At 35.6% G+C, this 17,602-nt stretch overlaps 1 protein-coding gene across 7 annotated transcripts in view; it reads right to left on the reverse strand.

The window, feature by feature from the left end:
• Window positions 1-1,173: 1,173 nt before the first annotated feature.
• phactr4a (phosphatase and actin regulator 4a) overlaps window positions 1,174-17,602 on the reverse strand; it is a 47,563-nt gene continuing 31,134 nt past the window's right edge. For 4 of the 7 annotated variants that reach the window (XM_089122615.1, XM_089122614.1, XM_039653030.2 and 1 more), the window contains 10 exons: window positions 16,975-17,424; window positions 12,622-12,753; window positions 9,844-10,318; window positions 7,855-8,102; window positions 6,540-6,696; window positions 6,398-6,453; window positions 6,257-6,318; window positions 5,021-5,158; window positions 4,589-4,665; window positions 1,174-2,840 (listed from right to left, as the gene is read on the reverse strand). In XM_089122615.1, coding sequence (XP_088978741.1) covers window positions 2,825-2,840; window positions 4,589-4,665; window positions 5,021-5,158; window positions 6,257-6,318; window positions 6,398-6,453; window positions 6,540-6,696; window positions 7,855-8,102; window positions 9,844-10,318; window positions 12,622-12,753; window positions 16,975-17,424 — 1,811 coding nt within the window. In that variant the 3' untranslated portion in view covers window positions 1,174-2,824. The remainder of the gene's footprint in view (window positions 2,841-4,588; window positions 4,666-5,020; window positions 5,159-6,256; window positions 6,319-6,397; window positions 6,454-6,539; window positions 6,697-7,854; window positions 8,103-9,843; window positions 10,319-12,621; window positions 12,754-16,974; window positions 17,425-17,602) is intronic. The other 3 variants (XM_039653031.2, XM_039653032.2, XM_039653035.2) reach the window with 2 other exon arrangements.

Here is a 17,602-nt window from a genome sequence, read left to right on the forward strand (position 1 = left end):
CAAAACTAAATTATGACTTGAGCCAGATGTATTCAATGCTAAACGGCTTGCCATAAACAAGTGACTTTAACCGTGCGAGACAGAGACAGTGTGTGGATGAGAGCGAGGAGTTGAAGAGGTGTTCGGAGAGCAGTGGAAAGACACTTAAAATTCATGACACAAGAAAAGTTTAAAATGTCATGATGGGTGGGCTGTTCATAAACATATCAATAAGGGAGCCACAATGGTCTCCCTCTTTGCCAAGCTCATTAATTAACATTTCAAAAGCTTTCGAGTGCACATAAAAAAAATTTAACTGAGACGAAACAGACACGACTGTTGATACTTCACGATTTAAACAAGATGCAACAAGAATTTAAAAAAAAATTATTTATCATTATTATTATTGGGTTTTTTTTTTTCCTGGGAGGGGGGTTGCATTAAAGGGATAAAGGGGAGAAAAAAAAGGAACTAAAATGTCTTTGTTAACACTGATGTTCACTGATGCTGATGTTCATGTTCAATAAAAAGCAAAAAAATAAATAAATAAATAAATAAATGGCGATCATTTGAAATTGATCATATTTTTACAACTCTTGCAGAATATAAGTACTGAACACGTCACCATTTTTCTCAGTAAATATATTTCCAAAGGAGCCATTGACATGAAATTTTCACCAAGTAATCCATACATACAAAGAAACCAAAACAAAGCAGTTCAGAAGTAAAGTTATGTGTAATAATGTGAAATGACACAGGGAAAAAGCATGGAAAGCCAAGACGACAGCTGAAAACTATCAGCAATTAAAAAGCAATCCAGACCCTTGTCAGCACAAATTAATATCAGCTGGTTCAGTCTCAACTGATGGCCTACAAAACGGACTCATTGCCAAGCTGTCACACAAGACACATCCCTGGACAGTGTGTGTCAAGACCTTCGCAACCTAACACAGTGACGGCATTGGTTATTATAGGCGCATTTCTGAGCTTCTGAATGTTCCCCATAATATTTCACCATAAATTTGTTTCGACCAGGTGCTCCTCGCAAGATTTCTGACAGAGAAGTGAAAAGAATAATCAGAAGAGTTGTCCAAGAGCCAAGGAGGATCACTTGTGGAGAGCTTCGAAAAGACCTCACCACGCAAGACTCCATCGCTGAAGAAAAAGCATGTAAATAAATGAAGCAAATGATACTCACAGTTTGGGTTTTTAATTAATGGTGAAGTGAATGTACATGTATTACATGAAAGACCTTTTTAAAATACCTTTACATTTAAAAAAATAACAATACAGCTGTTCTGTATCAGATTATTATATCACTTAACCTGTAGCCATACTGTTTGCACCTTATAAAAACAGGATAGTGTAATACTATAATTACAATTAAAACAAATGTTTGATGTCAGGAAGACGAGATACACAATTTAATCAATCTACAGCATGTCTCTATACAGTGCACAGGCCCTCTTGGTGGCCTACAAAACAAGTGTACCACAAAACCAGCAGGGACATGGGAAATAATTCAGTTTTACGTACCAGTCAAAGATTTTTCACAAAGACTCCATGATGTAACATCAACCATTCTGTTTTAAATTGTTCATGAACTATATCATCATTTACAGCTGAATCTTGTGAAACTTGTCATATTTCACCCCAATACAATACAATAAAAAAAGAGAAAAGAAATAATGTTTTTCCTAAAGAAAATGAAGCTTAAGAACATTAAAATTTTTGGCATTGTGAAAAAAAAATAAAAATAAAAAATAAATCAGTAATATGAAAACAAATGTAGTTTCCATTATGGTAGTGTGATAAAAAAGTTTTAAATGCATGCTAATATGAAAAAAAAATTAAATTACAGTATTGCATTGTAATACAAAATATATATTATAGTAACAAGATTTACCATTGAGAAAAAAAAGTAGAAAGAAAGTTACAACACATTACAATGAGAACATTTGGGGGAAAACGTACTTAAATGTCACAAAAATCACATCACAATGCTAAAAACCTTAATGGTTTCGAGGCTTAATTTTCCTCATGTCAAAAATGTATTTTTCTTATGATTCTGGGGTAAAATATTGCAAGTTTTTGTTTGATTAAACATGAAATATCTAAAGTGAAGTGCTGTGTTGTTAAAATAATATTAAAGAGGGTGGTTTAATCTGTGTGAAAAAGCACAAAATGATGGTAATTTACAGTAAAATGCACATTGAAAGTGACCCCGTGTGCTGACGTCCTGAGAATGTCAAAGATGAGCTTTCAGATCAACACACACACACACACACACACACACTGATGTGTGTTCAGGGTGAGAAACAGTGTTATACGCAGACTTTCTTCTGTATTACTCTAAGGTCAGCCTAAAAAAGTCATTGTGTACCAGTGTTAAGGCATGAGTGGACAGCATTTATAAACACACATACACACACACACAGTCTCTCACAATCACTCGCCACTAAAAATGTTTATCACCAGTGTCATAATTTCCATAAAAGTATTATTGTTTGAGTACACACGCCTATTCTTGATCACAGAAATGTGTGTACCATAAAGAATATTAAAACACCCCCAATTCACACAGTTCTGTGTCCTCTCTTCCCTGAAACACTCCAACAAAGTGATCCGGCCATGGGAATCATGGGAACTCTACAGAGAGCTGGCACTTCAAACCTGCGGTCCAAAAGTGTACCAGCGTCCTGCACATCACACCCACATCACTTCCTCCTCCTTATCACTCTCGAGAACTGAGCAGCTGGCCTGAGCACTCATCGGTATTCGCTGGAGGATCATGGGAAAGATGGAGGCTTTTATCTGTCTAGGGTTTCCTCTCGAGCGATGCAGATTATGGCCGATGAAACCTGCAAACGGAATTGAAAGAAGAAATTACATTTCTGCACTGCACATTCAGTCCATGTGATGGTTACTGACAATGATCATATGTTCACATGCAGATTATTTTAATTATAGCCTTTATTCAGGGAAAAAAAGGAAGTCTGGGAATAAAACGGTGGCTGCCCTCCTAAACTATTTCATTTCTGCATTTCTCCATTTCTCATTTTGTTAAATAATTTTTTTTTTTTTGTGTGTGTGTATACTACCATTTAAAAGTTTCGGTGATAAAAGGGTCAGTGCAATAAAAAAATAATAAAATATAATAATATATATATATATATGAAGAGTTCAGATGCAAAAGCCTCTAAATGCCATTTGAAATTTTCTTCTTTAATGAGGATTTTTATCAAACTTGTATATTTAAGTTCAGTAATTTCACTTAAATAACAATTAATAGGTTATCATTGCAATTTAAGTGAAATTACTGAACTTAAATATACAAGTTTGATAAAAATCCTCATTAAAGAAGAAAATTTCAAATGGCATTTAGAGGCTTTTGCATCTGAACTCTTCATATATATATATATATATATATATATATATATATATATATATAAAAATGATATATATATATATATATATATATATATAAAAATTATATATATATATATATATAAAATATATAATATATATAAATGATATATATATATAAATGATATATATATATATATATATATATATATATATATATTAATTATAAATATTTTATAAATAGCTTGGTCCGTATCTGATATATTTATATATAATTTTTTTAAGTAGCTTAGTCAGTATCTGAGATGAGCAAAAATGCAATAAATTGATCAGAAATAACAGTAAATGCATTCATAATGTTACAAAAGATTTCCATTTTTTAAATAAATGCTGTTCTTTTGAATTTCTATTAATCAGAGAATCCTGAAAAAACAGTATCAGGAAAGTATCCACAAAAACATTAAGCAGCACAACTGTTGTCAAGAATAATAACAATGAAAATGTTGCTTGAGCAGCATGTTCAAATGATTTCTGAATGATCATGTGACACCAAGAATGCGTTAAAAGTAGGGCTGTGCAAAAGTTAATTGCGATTAATCGAATCCAAAATAAAAGTCTGTGTTTACATAATATATTTGTGTGTGCTGTATATAATTATTTTGTATATATATATACACACATGCATGTATATATTTAAGAATTATTTGCGCTTCAATTCTGTATATATATATATATATATATATATAAATACATAATCTATATTATATAAATATAAATATTTTATATATGAATAACACATTTTCTTAAATATATACATGCATGTGTGTGTATTTATATATACAGCACACACAAATATATTATGTAAACACAGACTTTTATTTTGGATGCGATTAATCGCAATTCATTTTTGCACAGCCCTAATTAAAATACATGTGGCATAGGACAAGGTCAAGGGTCGTGGGAAAGAGGCACAAGGCCAACTCATGATTGATAATGAGCGACACTTCGGATCTCTCACGGAGGAGCAGAAGCATGAAAGGATCGCTCGAAGAATACAGAATTTATTTTATTTAATAATGTTTCACAATTTTTACTGTAATAATACTGCATGCAGAAGACACTTGCTGATCCAACTATTTAAATGGTGCTATTGATACAGATATAAATGAAGATCTGAATTAAGTGTATATAAGATCCAGGCATAAAATGTGAATTAAAAAAGTGCTGAAAGTGTATATCAGACCTGGTGTATATCCTGCTTTCCTGATGAACTTCCATTTCTGAGCTCTTAAACTCGTTCAACTCTTTTCTAATGGCCGCCTAGAGGAGAACAACGAACACAAGAGTAATGAGAAAGCACAACCTGAACACTCAGAACTTACAGAACTACATCTTAATGATGATGTCATGTGGACAACTCAACAGTCTCTGAACTCTGTGTTTGGCAAAGAGGACTTGCTTTATTAGACTGCAATTATGTAAGTAAGTAAAGTTTATTTATAGAGCACTTTTCACAGATAAAAATCCCAAAGTGCAACAAAATAAAACAGTATACAATCAGTAAAATTACAACATTTAAAAAAAGCCCAATTATGTGCAATTGTTTTATGTAACTACAGTCCAAACTGAACTGATCTTATATCGGTCGCCACTAGGGGGCAGAGGAGAACCAGACCTTGTCAGCAGGTGTAAGTTTGGTCCAGGGTTTGTCCGCACGCCGGTCATAGTCTTGAGCATGAGTGCACTCCACATACTCATGAAAGCGCAGGATCTTTCTGGCCTGGAGCTCAGCGACCGTGGGCCTCTGTGACAACTGCAGATGTACAGACACAACATTTACTTTCACATCATGCACGTCACAGAGACTCTTTCACCTAGATATCATCAGATAGAGACTTGTCTGTTCCCCGAACTAGGATATACAAAAACTTAACCCTTGTGCATCCTTATGGACATTTTTGTCCTTTTCAGTTTTGTTTTTTTGATCACTTTGCCTGTGTTAAAGCTAACTGCAAAAAACTTGCCACAGGTGTGTATTTTTATTGGAATTTTACTATTTCACCGTCTTTTTCTTAAAAAAAAATGTTTTGCATTAGGTACAAAAAATACTCCCTCTCAGCGCCTTTTGGACACAAATGTCTTCATTGAAAACTGCCATTTTTAATCCCCGGTTTAGTTAACTATAAAATTATGCAATCTTTGTTAAGAGGCTTTCATTCTGATGGCAAGGCTTCAAAATTTTATTTTTTACTATATGGTGCCATTTTTTTAAAGTTTGGCCTATAAAACAAATATGGCTTTATTCCTGTTTTCTGCTTCGGCATATTATAGAGCCAACTGGACAAATTATCTAACAATATTTGTGTGGGTGTGTTGGTATGGATGTCAGAGTGTGGTTAGTATGTGTGTTATAAAAAAAATATGTGTGTGTGTGTTTGTAATACTGAGAGAGAAAAACTGCAAATAACAAATCCAATCACTGTGAGCTGCAGTGGGGTTTTGCTGCCACCCAATGGGGAAAATATGTTACTACACCCAAACAAACTGTTACCCAAAGCTCATTTTTTGAGAGATCATCCTCAAATTTGGAACACAACCTAGTTAGGTTTATGGCTTTGATTTTATTGCAGTTTTGAGTTCAACCTGATTTATAAAATATTTTTTATAAATAATTTTCATAAACTTATACATATATAACTTTTTTTTGGATTTACTTATTATTATTTTTTTTACTTCAGCAATAATCTGCAAAGGGTCTTCTTTAAAATGATACCAAACTTAAGTCTGTGCTCAAAAGGGTCACATTCTTATGACATGGACATTTTTGTCCTCTTTTTAATTGATGCACAAGAGTTAAGACTTTAGTGGTTTTCATGACAAACTTAGTCAAGTAATGAATGTGCCTTCAAACCTTTCTGGTCAGCCTGCGCTTGATTTCGCTCCTTTCTGCCCGTCGGTCCGCTTCGTTCTTGGCTGAGACGGAAGAACATGCAGATATTGAGAAAATACCACAAATACTACGGAGGACTAGAAGACGAGGGGTGTAACTGACCTAGTAGGATATTTCTCTGCTCGAGTTCTTGTGCGGAGGGTCTCTGACTCAACCTCCTGAGAACATACAGAACACAAAATACACACAGTGTCAGTGTGGAAAGGACAAAGACCCCATAAAAGCCGTCTGAACAGCGGCAGACCTGGTGAGGGTGGAGCTGATCTTGTTGCGGACGGCTTCCCACTGCTCTTTGTTGTTCCAGGCGATGTTCTCCGGGTCCTCGGACTGTTCTTTCTCCTGCTGACGCTCCAGCTTTAGCGCCAGAGTATCCTTTCGCTTCACACGGCTCGCAAGACCACCTGACAAGATGCACCCATAATCCTCATTAGGTGTTTTCACAAACTTGTGTGAACAAAGTTGTAACATTCATGATCGAACACAAAGATGATTAAAAATGCTCTGAGATCTGTTAGCTAGAAAAGAGATTACACCATTAATCCATCACATTTACTTTTATGCCTTTTAATTATGGCTGTCAAACGATTAATCGCATCCAAAATAAAAGTTTGTGTTTACATAATATATGTGGGTGCACTGTGTAGAATTATTTTGTGTGTATATATATATAAATACACACACACACACACACACATATATATATATATATATATATATATATATATATATTAAATAATTTAAATTATAAATAATTCATATAATAAATTATATATATAAATTAATAATATAAATAATTATATATATATAAATAATTATTAATATAAATATATAATTTATATTAAATATAAATAGTTTATATATAATTTTTTTTTTCTTAAATATACATGCATGTGTGTGTATTTATACACATACAAAATAATGATACACAGTGTACCCACATATATTATGTAAACACAAACTTTTATTTTGGATGCGATTAATCGTTTGACGATCGTTTTAAATGTGTTCACACCACAGCTATAATGATATTGACAACAGAGGATCAATATAGTCATTTTCTTTTTCTTTTTTTTTTACCAGCTGATGAAAAATAAAAAATATTGAGAGCCAATCAGAATCCTTTCTGCTTTAAAGATATTGAGGTTCGAGCATTTAAAGTTAGTCATCAATCTTGGTGCGAGCAGAATGCTTAATGGGAACTTAATATGCAGATTTGCAGCTTAAGACCTTTTTTTAATGATTATCAATGTTAAAAACAGTTTGTGTAAACGTGATAAAACTTTTTTTTTCTATTCTTCAATGAATAGAAATGTAAAAAAAATGACATATTTTTTAACATTATGAAGGTCCTTACTGTAACTTTTGATCAATTTAACGCATCCTTGCTTAATAATATTGTTAATTTCTTTCAAAAAAATATTACACTGAGCCACCAAATATTACATTGAACACCATATTCAACTGTTTCATTTTTTTAAAGTGCTGACTGTCTATGCACATTCTAGTACAACATTCCTAAATCACAATTAGACTAGTCAGTCAGAATGAAAGCATCCTACTTGTGGGAACATCCTCCTCCTCCTCATCTTCCTCATCATCATCTCTGTAATTAATGGGTCCGTCAGAATCGCTCTCGTCCTCGTCGTCACTGTTTCCAGGCCCTGCGTCCTCGGGAATGACAGTGACCCGAGGGTCTCCCACCAGACCGCGTCGGCTGCGTGGCTCCAGCTCCGGCTGTCGTGTGGGCCGAGGGACTGGACGCAGCTTCTGCAGCTCTTCTTCAATGTCAAAATCATCATCCTCAGGCCTAAACAAATCAAAATCATTAAGACAGTGAGCATATGAAACTATCTCTGGCCAAACTATTTAAACATGGCAGGGTTATTCTGGATACTCCATCTGGCGCGTGCAATGATAACGCGGTGAACGGTGACGAATCGGCAGTCGGCATTGTTTTCACGTCACATTTTAGTACCGGCTTAGCTCGCTCAGAACCTCGCTGGAGGTGATGCTAAAAAAAGTACCCGAAAGCAGGAACAGGTACAACTTTTACACAGTGGAAAACCAAACAAAGGCGAGTCGAGCTGAGTCGAATTGGGACTGTGTAGTGGAAAAGCGCCATTAGTCTGTTCTCGCTTTAAGACCTAGTGAATGGATCCAAAATATTGATACACATCCAATTTCTCTGTCAACTGTTTATGTTCACCTGTTTACGAGGATTGACAATTGTATGCGTATTTGTTTGTTCAAGCGCAAGATGAGAAAGAGAACCCTTGTTTTTTGTTTTCATGGCCTTGAATGGTTTTAAAATAGTTTGAATTTTTTAAATGGCAAGACTTAACCCCTTACCCCCCTTTTTAAAAATGTTAAAATGCACTATTGACACTGAAATGGTTGTAATTCAAGAATGCTTTGGAATATATACCCATAGTTTGGTCTTGTTTTAAAGGAAAAACTCAGCAGATTACTGCTGAAGTGAAAACACTTCAAAAAATGAAAGTATGAAAAAGTTATGGAAGTTTAAATTCACAGTAAATCAAATATACTGTACTATATATTTTTTATTTTATATAAAATAGTTTACTCTAAAATGACTTTTAAAATCAAAGCCATAAATCTAACCAAGTTACGTTCCAAATTTGAAGTTGATATCACAAAAATTGAAGTTCCTATGAGATTTTGTTTAGGCGTAGTACCAAAAGTAGCCACCGGGTGCCATTGAATTCCATTGAATTTAGTTGTATACATTCTGCCTTATCAAATTAATACACTTCTGTCCAAATATCAATTCTGTCAAAAAATGTGGAACCTTGAGACTCAGACCTTTCTGACAATATGTGTTTTGTCAAGATTAGAAAAGATTTTGATCATAAATTATGAAATATAATGATGCCCAAATCATTGTTTCTATGGTAACGTAACATTCAGTTTTCATAGGATGCGTTTATAAGCTTTCAAATGATAACCTAATTTATGATAACTACTAAAATATGTAATATAATAAAAAAGGCGATAAAAAAATATAATTTTTAGAGGATAATATTATACTATCATTTTTTTATTTTTTATTGAAAAATACTAGATTATATGTTTTATTATTAACTTTTAGCACAAATGAAAAAAAGTGGGTGCATCGACTTTTTGTGACAAAGGTCAGACCTTTTTTTGAGGTGCACTTTTGTCATAAATTCATCAATTACTCTTCCTACATAATTTGTAACACAAAACAGGGGTAGAATATCTATTTAGAAGTCTTTCCAACAATATATAATTTGTCATAATTAGATTAAGATTTAATAGAAACATAGTGAAGTAAAGTTAGGCGTCCCAGTAACCCCCAGTTAAGGGGTTAAAAACTCATACAAATTATAACATTTTGTGACAACTGTCCCAAATGTTTTTTTTACGTGTCGCTGGCTGCCATTGGGCGATTCCTATTGTTGAGCCTGAACATTTCGTTCTGGGGTGTAAAAGGTTTTTCAATCTGTTAGAAATCATACAAGGGCAGAGATCATTGTGTTCTGAGATAAACTGATATGTACACTCACAGTCGCAGAGGTTCGATAGTGACAGGAAGCGAGAATCGTCCCCCTCCTGGAGCCTCGGCGAGAAACTCTGGCGGTGATTCAAAGAGAAGTGAGTGAGCTCGCTGGGATCCTTCCGGGTTGGGCTGGACCGGGCTTGGGCTGTTCAAGGCTCTCTGGATGCGTATGTGCAGAGGTAAGGGCAGCTGGGAGGGCGGGTCTGTGGTGGGGCTGGGCGGGTCCACTTCAGGAGGCGGGTGGGAGCGAGGAGGGGATGGTGGAATATGGCTTGGCGGAGGAGAGACTGCTTCAGAGTTTGAGTTTCTGCTGACATCTGATTGGGCAGGAGGAGGGGCTGGAACTGGGGTGGAGGAAGGGCCTGGGGGTGGAGCCTCAGGCTGATTGGCGGACGAGTCGTCCGAGTGGCGTTTGGTCACAGGAGTAATCCTCTTTGGGGGAATGGGAGGAGATCGCTTGACTGGGACTTGAGACGGATCCACTGAAGAAAAAAGTAAAAATCAAAATTAACTTTACAGAGAAAAGGGTAAAGCACATATACTTTTGTACAGAATTGCCAAGATAGGATTTTATCAGCCAAGTTATTAATTTGCATGCCATGGAATTAATCAAACAGGTATTAGTTCAGGATTGGAAGGGATTTCATATTCTAGATTCTAATATTCTGGGAGCTTGTTTGATAATAAGATCTGAAACATTCCCCTTTGGGAAAACACAAGGCATCCAGCTAGAAATGACTGTTCAGAACGAGCTAGATCCTGATAACAATACCTATAAAGTTTCAATATGCTAAATTGAGTAAAAGGAACGTCCACACCATAGCTACAATGATAATGACAAAGGAATATTGTCTGAAATATTTTCCAGCTGATAAATGAATGTTATAGTGGTATATAGAAAGTTATATTGGTGCGGAAAATAATACAGTTATTGTACTTAATAAACGGTTCTTAATAGGGGTGTCACGATTCTCCAAATCCTCGATTCGATTAAGTTATCGATTCTAAGGTCACGATTCGATTCGATTCTCGATTTTAAAAAAAATGTAAAGCGCAGATTGCTATGCAATTTTTAGACTACACATTTATGCATTATGCAATATAAATTTGTTCACAATGTACACTACACCATTGCCAAATTTAAAATAGAACAAAAACAAGTAACATAACTTAATAGTATAACATTTAAAGCCCCTGAAATGACTAGAAAAAAAGTTTAGTTAATTTTGATGAACGAGATTGAACAATAGAGTCAGTAAAACGATCCGAACTTTCCATCACGGACGCGACATGGGGCGTGGCAGTATCGACGATACCATTTTTTATTTCGATTTTGATACCATTGAATTAATTTCGATCGATTTCGATTTAATATCGAAATCGTGACACCCCTAGTTCTTAAACATCCTACTTCAGAGGTCTGTTCTCTCAATCAGGCCTTAGTTGTAGTGAACATGAAATCAAAACGGACCCTACTTAAGATTCGTAAAACATGTACCTGGTTTTGTTGTGCATGATTCATCAATGCGCGTTATTGTAGAGAATAACATCTCAGACATGTAAAGAAAATATCCGCCATCTTAAAGGAGTAGTTCACTTTTGAAAAAACTTTTGCTGATAATTTACTCGCCCCCGTGTCATCCAAGATGTCCATGTCTTTCTTTCTTCAGTCGAAAAGAAATTACGGTTTTTGATGAAAACATTCCAGGATTTTCTCCATATAATGGACTTCAATGGGAACCAAACGGTTCAAGGTCCAAAAGACACTTTCAGTACAAACTGCAAACTTGCTCAAAGGGCTTTAAACGATTTCAGACAATGAATAAGGGTCTTATCAAGCCAAACGATCACTCGTTTTATAAATAAATAACAAAGTTTAAGTTTTATAAGCTCAAATGCTCGCCTTGCTCTGTTCTGTAACGCACTCCTGTTCGAATTCGTTCATCAAAATGAACAAATCTTTTTTCGAGTCATTTGGTTCATTCGGCGAAAGAAATGAACGAATTGATTCGGAAAAAGATTTGTTCATTTTGATGAACGAGTTTGAACAGGAGTGCGTTACAGAACAGAGCAAGGCGAGCATTTGAGCTTATAAAACTTAAACTTTGTTATTTAAAAAAAAAAGAGCGATCGTTTCACTTGATAAGACCCTTATTTATCGTCTGGAATCATTTAAAGCCCTTTGAGCAAGTTTGGAGTTTGTACTGAAAGTTTCTTTTGGACCTTGAACCATTTGGTTCCCATTGAAGTCTATTATAAGGAGAAAAATCCTGGAATGTTTTCATCAAAAACCTTAATTTCTTTTCCACTGAAGAAAGAAAGACATGGACATCTTGGATGACATCAGCAAAAGTTTTTCGAAAAGTGAACTAATCCTTTAAGTCCTGAGATAATGCACGTTAAGTTTGCACTTGCAGTTAACATGCTTGCATGCCTAAAAGCAGGCCAAAAAACTCAATGTTAGAAACAGCCACTGCCTCCAAACCTACACCAAACAACTTGAGTGACACTCAGTCAAGTGAGGGTGAAACATTAGTACACAGGTGCATGTTCAGGTGTCATCAAAATTGAGTCTGAATTTAATCTTCATTACTGGTTATTGGTCACGTCTTTTAAATCGGATGAACTGAATTTCATTCATTTGTTCTCAGTAATCGTAGTGATTTGGAGAAGAAATCAAAATGATGTTGAGTATGGGTGTGATGTTAAGCACATCTACGTGAGGTTATTAGAACATTAGGACATGCATGCCAGCTGGTGCGGGATGGGCAAACACCAGGGCTACCTGGGTGGAGCCGAGCGCCCCTTTGGCTGAGGTAGGTGGGCAGGGACAGATAGACTCCAGACTTGCCCTGCTGTCTCCAGCTTGTCCAATACTGAGGAGGCGGAGCTTTGTAATATCTGTGTAACGTCGACACTTCGGGGCGAATGAAGGGTTTCATTATGTTTACAACAATCACAAGCACTGTTGGACACTGGTCTAGTTCAACAGGTGACAGCCATTAAAACCTCCTGCTTAAAGGCTTTTATTCACATATAAACATTGACCAATGCACATACATAAATTTGGTAAAATTAGGTTTGTTTTCATGCATCCACTAATACGACCAAATAGAGTTGTATAAATGATCCCTGTCTTCCTTTGTACTCTTGCTTATGGTTGAGCCAGATGATTGCATGTCCTTTCATAATTTACTTTCCAAGACAAGATTTTTGTTCATGTTCAAAACACAAATTAAAATGATTTAAATTAAAAAAAAAAAATATTTGTAATGAAACTTAATTTTAATTAAGGAGTTTTCTGCCCCTTATTTAAAAGTCCAAAGTAACCAAATTTGAAAATATGAAATTATAAAAATGTGAAAATATTAAATTCCGTTTACCATATTTGAGTGGTCTATGCATGTTCGCTGATCATTGTATATCAAAGCTCAAATGAAATCTGTTTAGCATATAAATAAAGCAACCATGTTCACTTCAAACAGATTTTTACAATGTATTTATGCACTTTTTGAAGCATTTTGGACTTTCAAATAAGGGGCAGAAAACTCTTTAATTAAAATTAAGTTTCATTACAAATGTATATTTTTTTAATTTAAATCATTTTAATTTGTGTTTTGAACATGAACAAAACTCTTGTCTTGGAAAGACCAGAGGGTGAGTAAATTAAGAAAGAACATGTAATCATCTGGCTCAACCAATAGCAAGAGTACAAAGGAACATGGGACATTTTAGATTATATACAACTCTATTTGGTCTTATTAGTGGTCCAGAAGGACACACTTTCAGCTTAAATTGTGTTCAAGTAGGCTTAACACAAATTCAAAGCCTTTCAATGAACTTTACTAAAAAGTAAGTGAGAACATATTATGATTTAAAAACAAGTCCCAAATTCCCAACAATGAAGCCAGTATAAACAAATCTGGGGGAAACACTCAATTACTCAAATGGTACCGACTATACTGAGATGGGATTGTCCTGGTCTCTGGACTAGGGAGTCTATAAATGGACCCTGTTGGAGAGGGGTCGTGTGTTGTGTTTCTAACACTCGAGCAGCTGGGCCACAGCATGTCTAAAGTTATCTCTCCTCAAAGATACTGGTCCAGCTGTCAGAATGAGGTCTCATCTATTTTAAGTTAATCCAAATAAACAGCATATGAATTAGAGCCCGAGCGATAAAGGATTTTGAAGGCCGATACCGATACAAATATTTTTGGGTTTTAAAATGTGATATATCGGCCGATATTTTATTTATTTATTTTTTAAACTGGACATGATAGTCCCAAATTTTGTCCTGCTTATTTGAGTTCAGAGAACTGATGCGGATGTTCTTTTAATTTTTATTCAAGCGATGTATGTATCGTGACCAACTCAACGACTGTTGCCAACAGGAACGGTGTAGAGCGCCCTCTGGTGGACAAACTATACAACTCCAACACTCATGACATGGTTCAAGCGTGTTTCGTCCGTTTTTATTTTATTTTTGAAATATTCATTTATCTTCCATTATAACTGCCGATACCGATAGTTTGGAAAATGCCTAATATCGGCCGATAATATCGGTCTGCCGATATATCGATCTGGCTCTAGTATGAATGCAGCAAATTATTGGACTGAACTCACTGAATCAATTAAACATCTAAATTAAACTTAATTGATTTTCTGAAATAGAGAAAACAAACAGGAAAAAAAATACATCTGGAACTGTTCTGTTGTACTGTACTGATTAGGTCTGAGAACAAAAGTACAGGGAGTTCTCACGTCTGTCACATCAGCTGCTATGGAGGACACACAGGGACACTTGAGTCATATAGAAACATCACACACATGCAATTTGATGCACTTTGTTTCACACCAAAATCATGTTTTTGTTTGTTTTTCAAAGTATAAAACCTGTGTTACAACAGTGCCTCAGTGTACACTCTAAAAAATGCTGGGTTGTTTTAACCCAATTTTGGGTCAAATATGGACAAACCCGAAATGTTGGGTTAAAAATGTAATGTAAAAATTTAACCCAACGGCTGGGTTAGTCCATATTTGACCCAAAGTTGGGTTAAAACAACCCAGCATTTTTTAGAGTGTAGCTGAGAAGTTTCTCAGAACTGTGGACAGAAGCCAAAGCTCCTGCAGCGCCCAGAGAGAGAGACAGGTGTGTCGAGAGACTCAGTGCCAGCAGAGCAGCACAAACAGCACAGAGACATGTCTAAGCCTGCCCGTCTCACTGAACACTCCTCTGTGTGTCTGCTTCAGAGTCTAACACACCTGACTCGCTAAACACATAGGCCATCATTCCTTTCCTGTTGATGAGCGGCCGATACTCCACGTACTACCGAACGCACAGGTATACAGCGGTTCTCGGATCACCAGTACAGAACCCAGAACTGTTTAGACTGAGCTTGTGTGTCATCCTCGTGCCAGTTATTCAGCCAATAAAGTGTAGTAGGCCTATATATTTCATAGAAAATTGTGTCTTGTACTATATAAATACAAAGGTTTCATTGGCATCTTTATTCAAACCACCTGACCGACCGCGACCCGAATACCATTCAAATTTTTTGGATGACTCGTAACTGCGGGTAACCATGGGCTGTTTGTAAAAGGATAACCTAAAAGTATAATTTATAGAGTTGACTTAATTAACTTTACTTTATTTTCAGTTCTAAACCTCTAAAATGCATAAATGCATAAACTGAAAATGAAAAGCACTAATCTCCTCAGAACTGATTGAATATGATATGAAATATTTGTACAAACCTGTACAAATATTTTGTACAAAACATAACTCTATTTAATACAAATTAATACTTATATAATACAATCAATTCAATAATACTATGAAGTGACACTAATGAAATATAACAATGATTGTCTGTGATTTAGCTGTATTCGAAATCCAGTAACAACTCTACAGAAGTGACTCAATAGAGACCTTGTTTTAAATGTTATAATTACATGCCATACAAGACATGTTCACTCGGGCAGCGCTATCACAGAGAGAGTGCAAGAAAGACAGATGTGATCAGCCGTGCCATTGCGTCGCCTGTCAATCACGTCATATCCGCGCTAGCCTTGATTTCCTTTTCCTTTTTTACATGGTTTAAAACAGCTGATTTTTCTGGATTTAAACATTTGGGATAATTTAAGTACACAAGTCAACATATATATATATATATATAATAATATATGTTGACTTGTGTACTTAAATTATCCCAAATATTTATATATATATGAAGAGTTCAGATGCAAAAGCCTCTAAATGCCATTTGAAATTTTCTTCTAGAATGATCATTTTTATCAAGCTTGTATATTTAAGTTCAGTGATTTCACATAAATTGCAATGATAATTACCTATTAATTGCCATTTAAGTGAAATTACTGAACTTAAATATACAAGTTTGATAAAAATCATCATTAAAGAAGAAAATTTCAAATGGCATTTAGAGGCTTTTGCATATGAAGAGTTCAGATGCAAAAGCCTCTAAATGCCATTTGAAATGTTCTTCTAAAATGATCATTTTTATCAAGCTTGTATATTTAAGTTCAGTGATTTCACTTAAATGGCAATGAAGATTACGTATTAATTGTCATTTAAGTGAAATTACTGAACTTAAATACACAAGCTTGATAAAAATGGTCATTCTGGAACAAAATTTCACATTTCAAATGTCATAAATATATATATATAAACTGTTCTAGTGGTTTTTGGATATTTTTATCCAAATATTTTACTGTATGGTGCAATTAAGAAAATATTTGAGAATTCAAAACATTTTCAAGAACTTTTGGAATTTAACTTTAATTCCAAATTCGACATTTCTTTATTAAGAAGATTATCATGAACCTGGACCGAGTTACTCTAAACAATTATTTTTCTAGACATTTATGATTAAAGGATAAGGATTTTAAAAAGAAAAAAAAAAATAGAAAACATTTCATACAATTTTATGATGAACTCACAAAAACCTTTCCCCGCAGGATAACAATTGTACAAACTAGACAAACTGAACAGGCCAAACTCCCACAACTCCCAGTGGTGTCGACTCTGGCTAAGGTCTCTGAAGAGAGCAGCATGAAGCCACATCTAATCTACAGTAGCAACTTGGAGCAGAAGCCAAAAACAAGACAAATAATGACTCACCTTGCAGTGCAGTGTTGCTGTTGTGATGGACAGGTTTGGGTGGGGGCACTGGTGGCTGTTTAGGAGCAGCATTAGGGACTGCAGGGGTGGAGTGGGCGGGAACGGAGGGCGGGGTGGAGTGGGTGGGAACAGTGGGCGGGGCTTCCCAGTCTCCCGCTGTCACAGGGGGAATGGGATTAGTGCGGGAGGAGTCGTCTACATTTAAAGACACAGTCCGAGGAGGAGGTTTAGCAATGGGAGGAGCAGCGGACGACGATGCTGATAAAGATGACGATGATGATGATGAGGAAGAGGAAGGGGGTGAGGAGGGGACTGGAGCAAGCTCGGAGGAGGAGGAAGCAGCCATCAGCCATTTGGGAGGGAGAATGGCCTGTTTATTGGGTGGCTGTGACTCTTTAGTGAAGGTAGTTGCAGGTTTGGGCTCAGGGAGAAATCGCACACCCAGTGATCCTAATGGTGAGAACAAGACACATGCACAAACATACATAAACACAGCTAACACAATACACACAAGTGCACAGCACAATCACAACAGCAGGCATTGCATGTGAACAGTGGCGGTGAGATGCAGGAGCACTTTAAAGACCCCATTAAAGGGATAGTTCACTTTAAAATTAATGTTTCATAT

The sequence above is a fragment of the Pimephales promelas genome, chromosome 18, assembly GCF_988280905.1.
Source record: "Pimephales promelas chromosome 18, fPimPro1.hap1.1, whole genome shotgun sequence".
In the NCBI taxonomy this organism is placed as follows: Eukaryota; Metazoa; Chordata; class Actinopteri; order Cypriniformes; family Leuciscidae; genus Pimephales; species Pimephales promelas.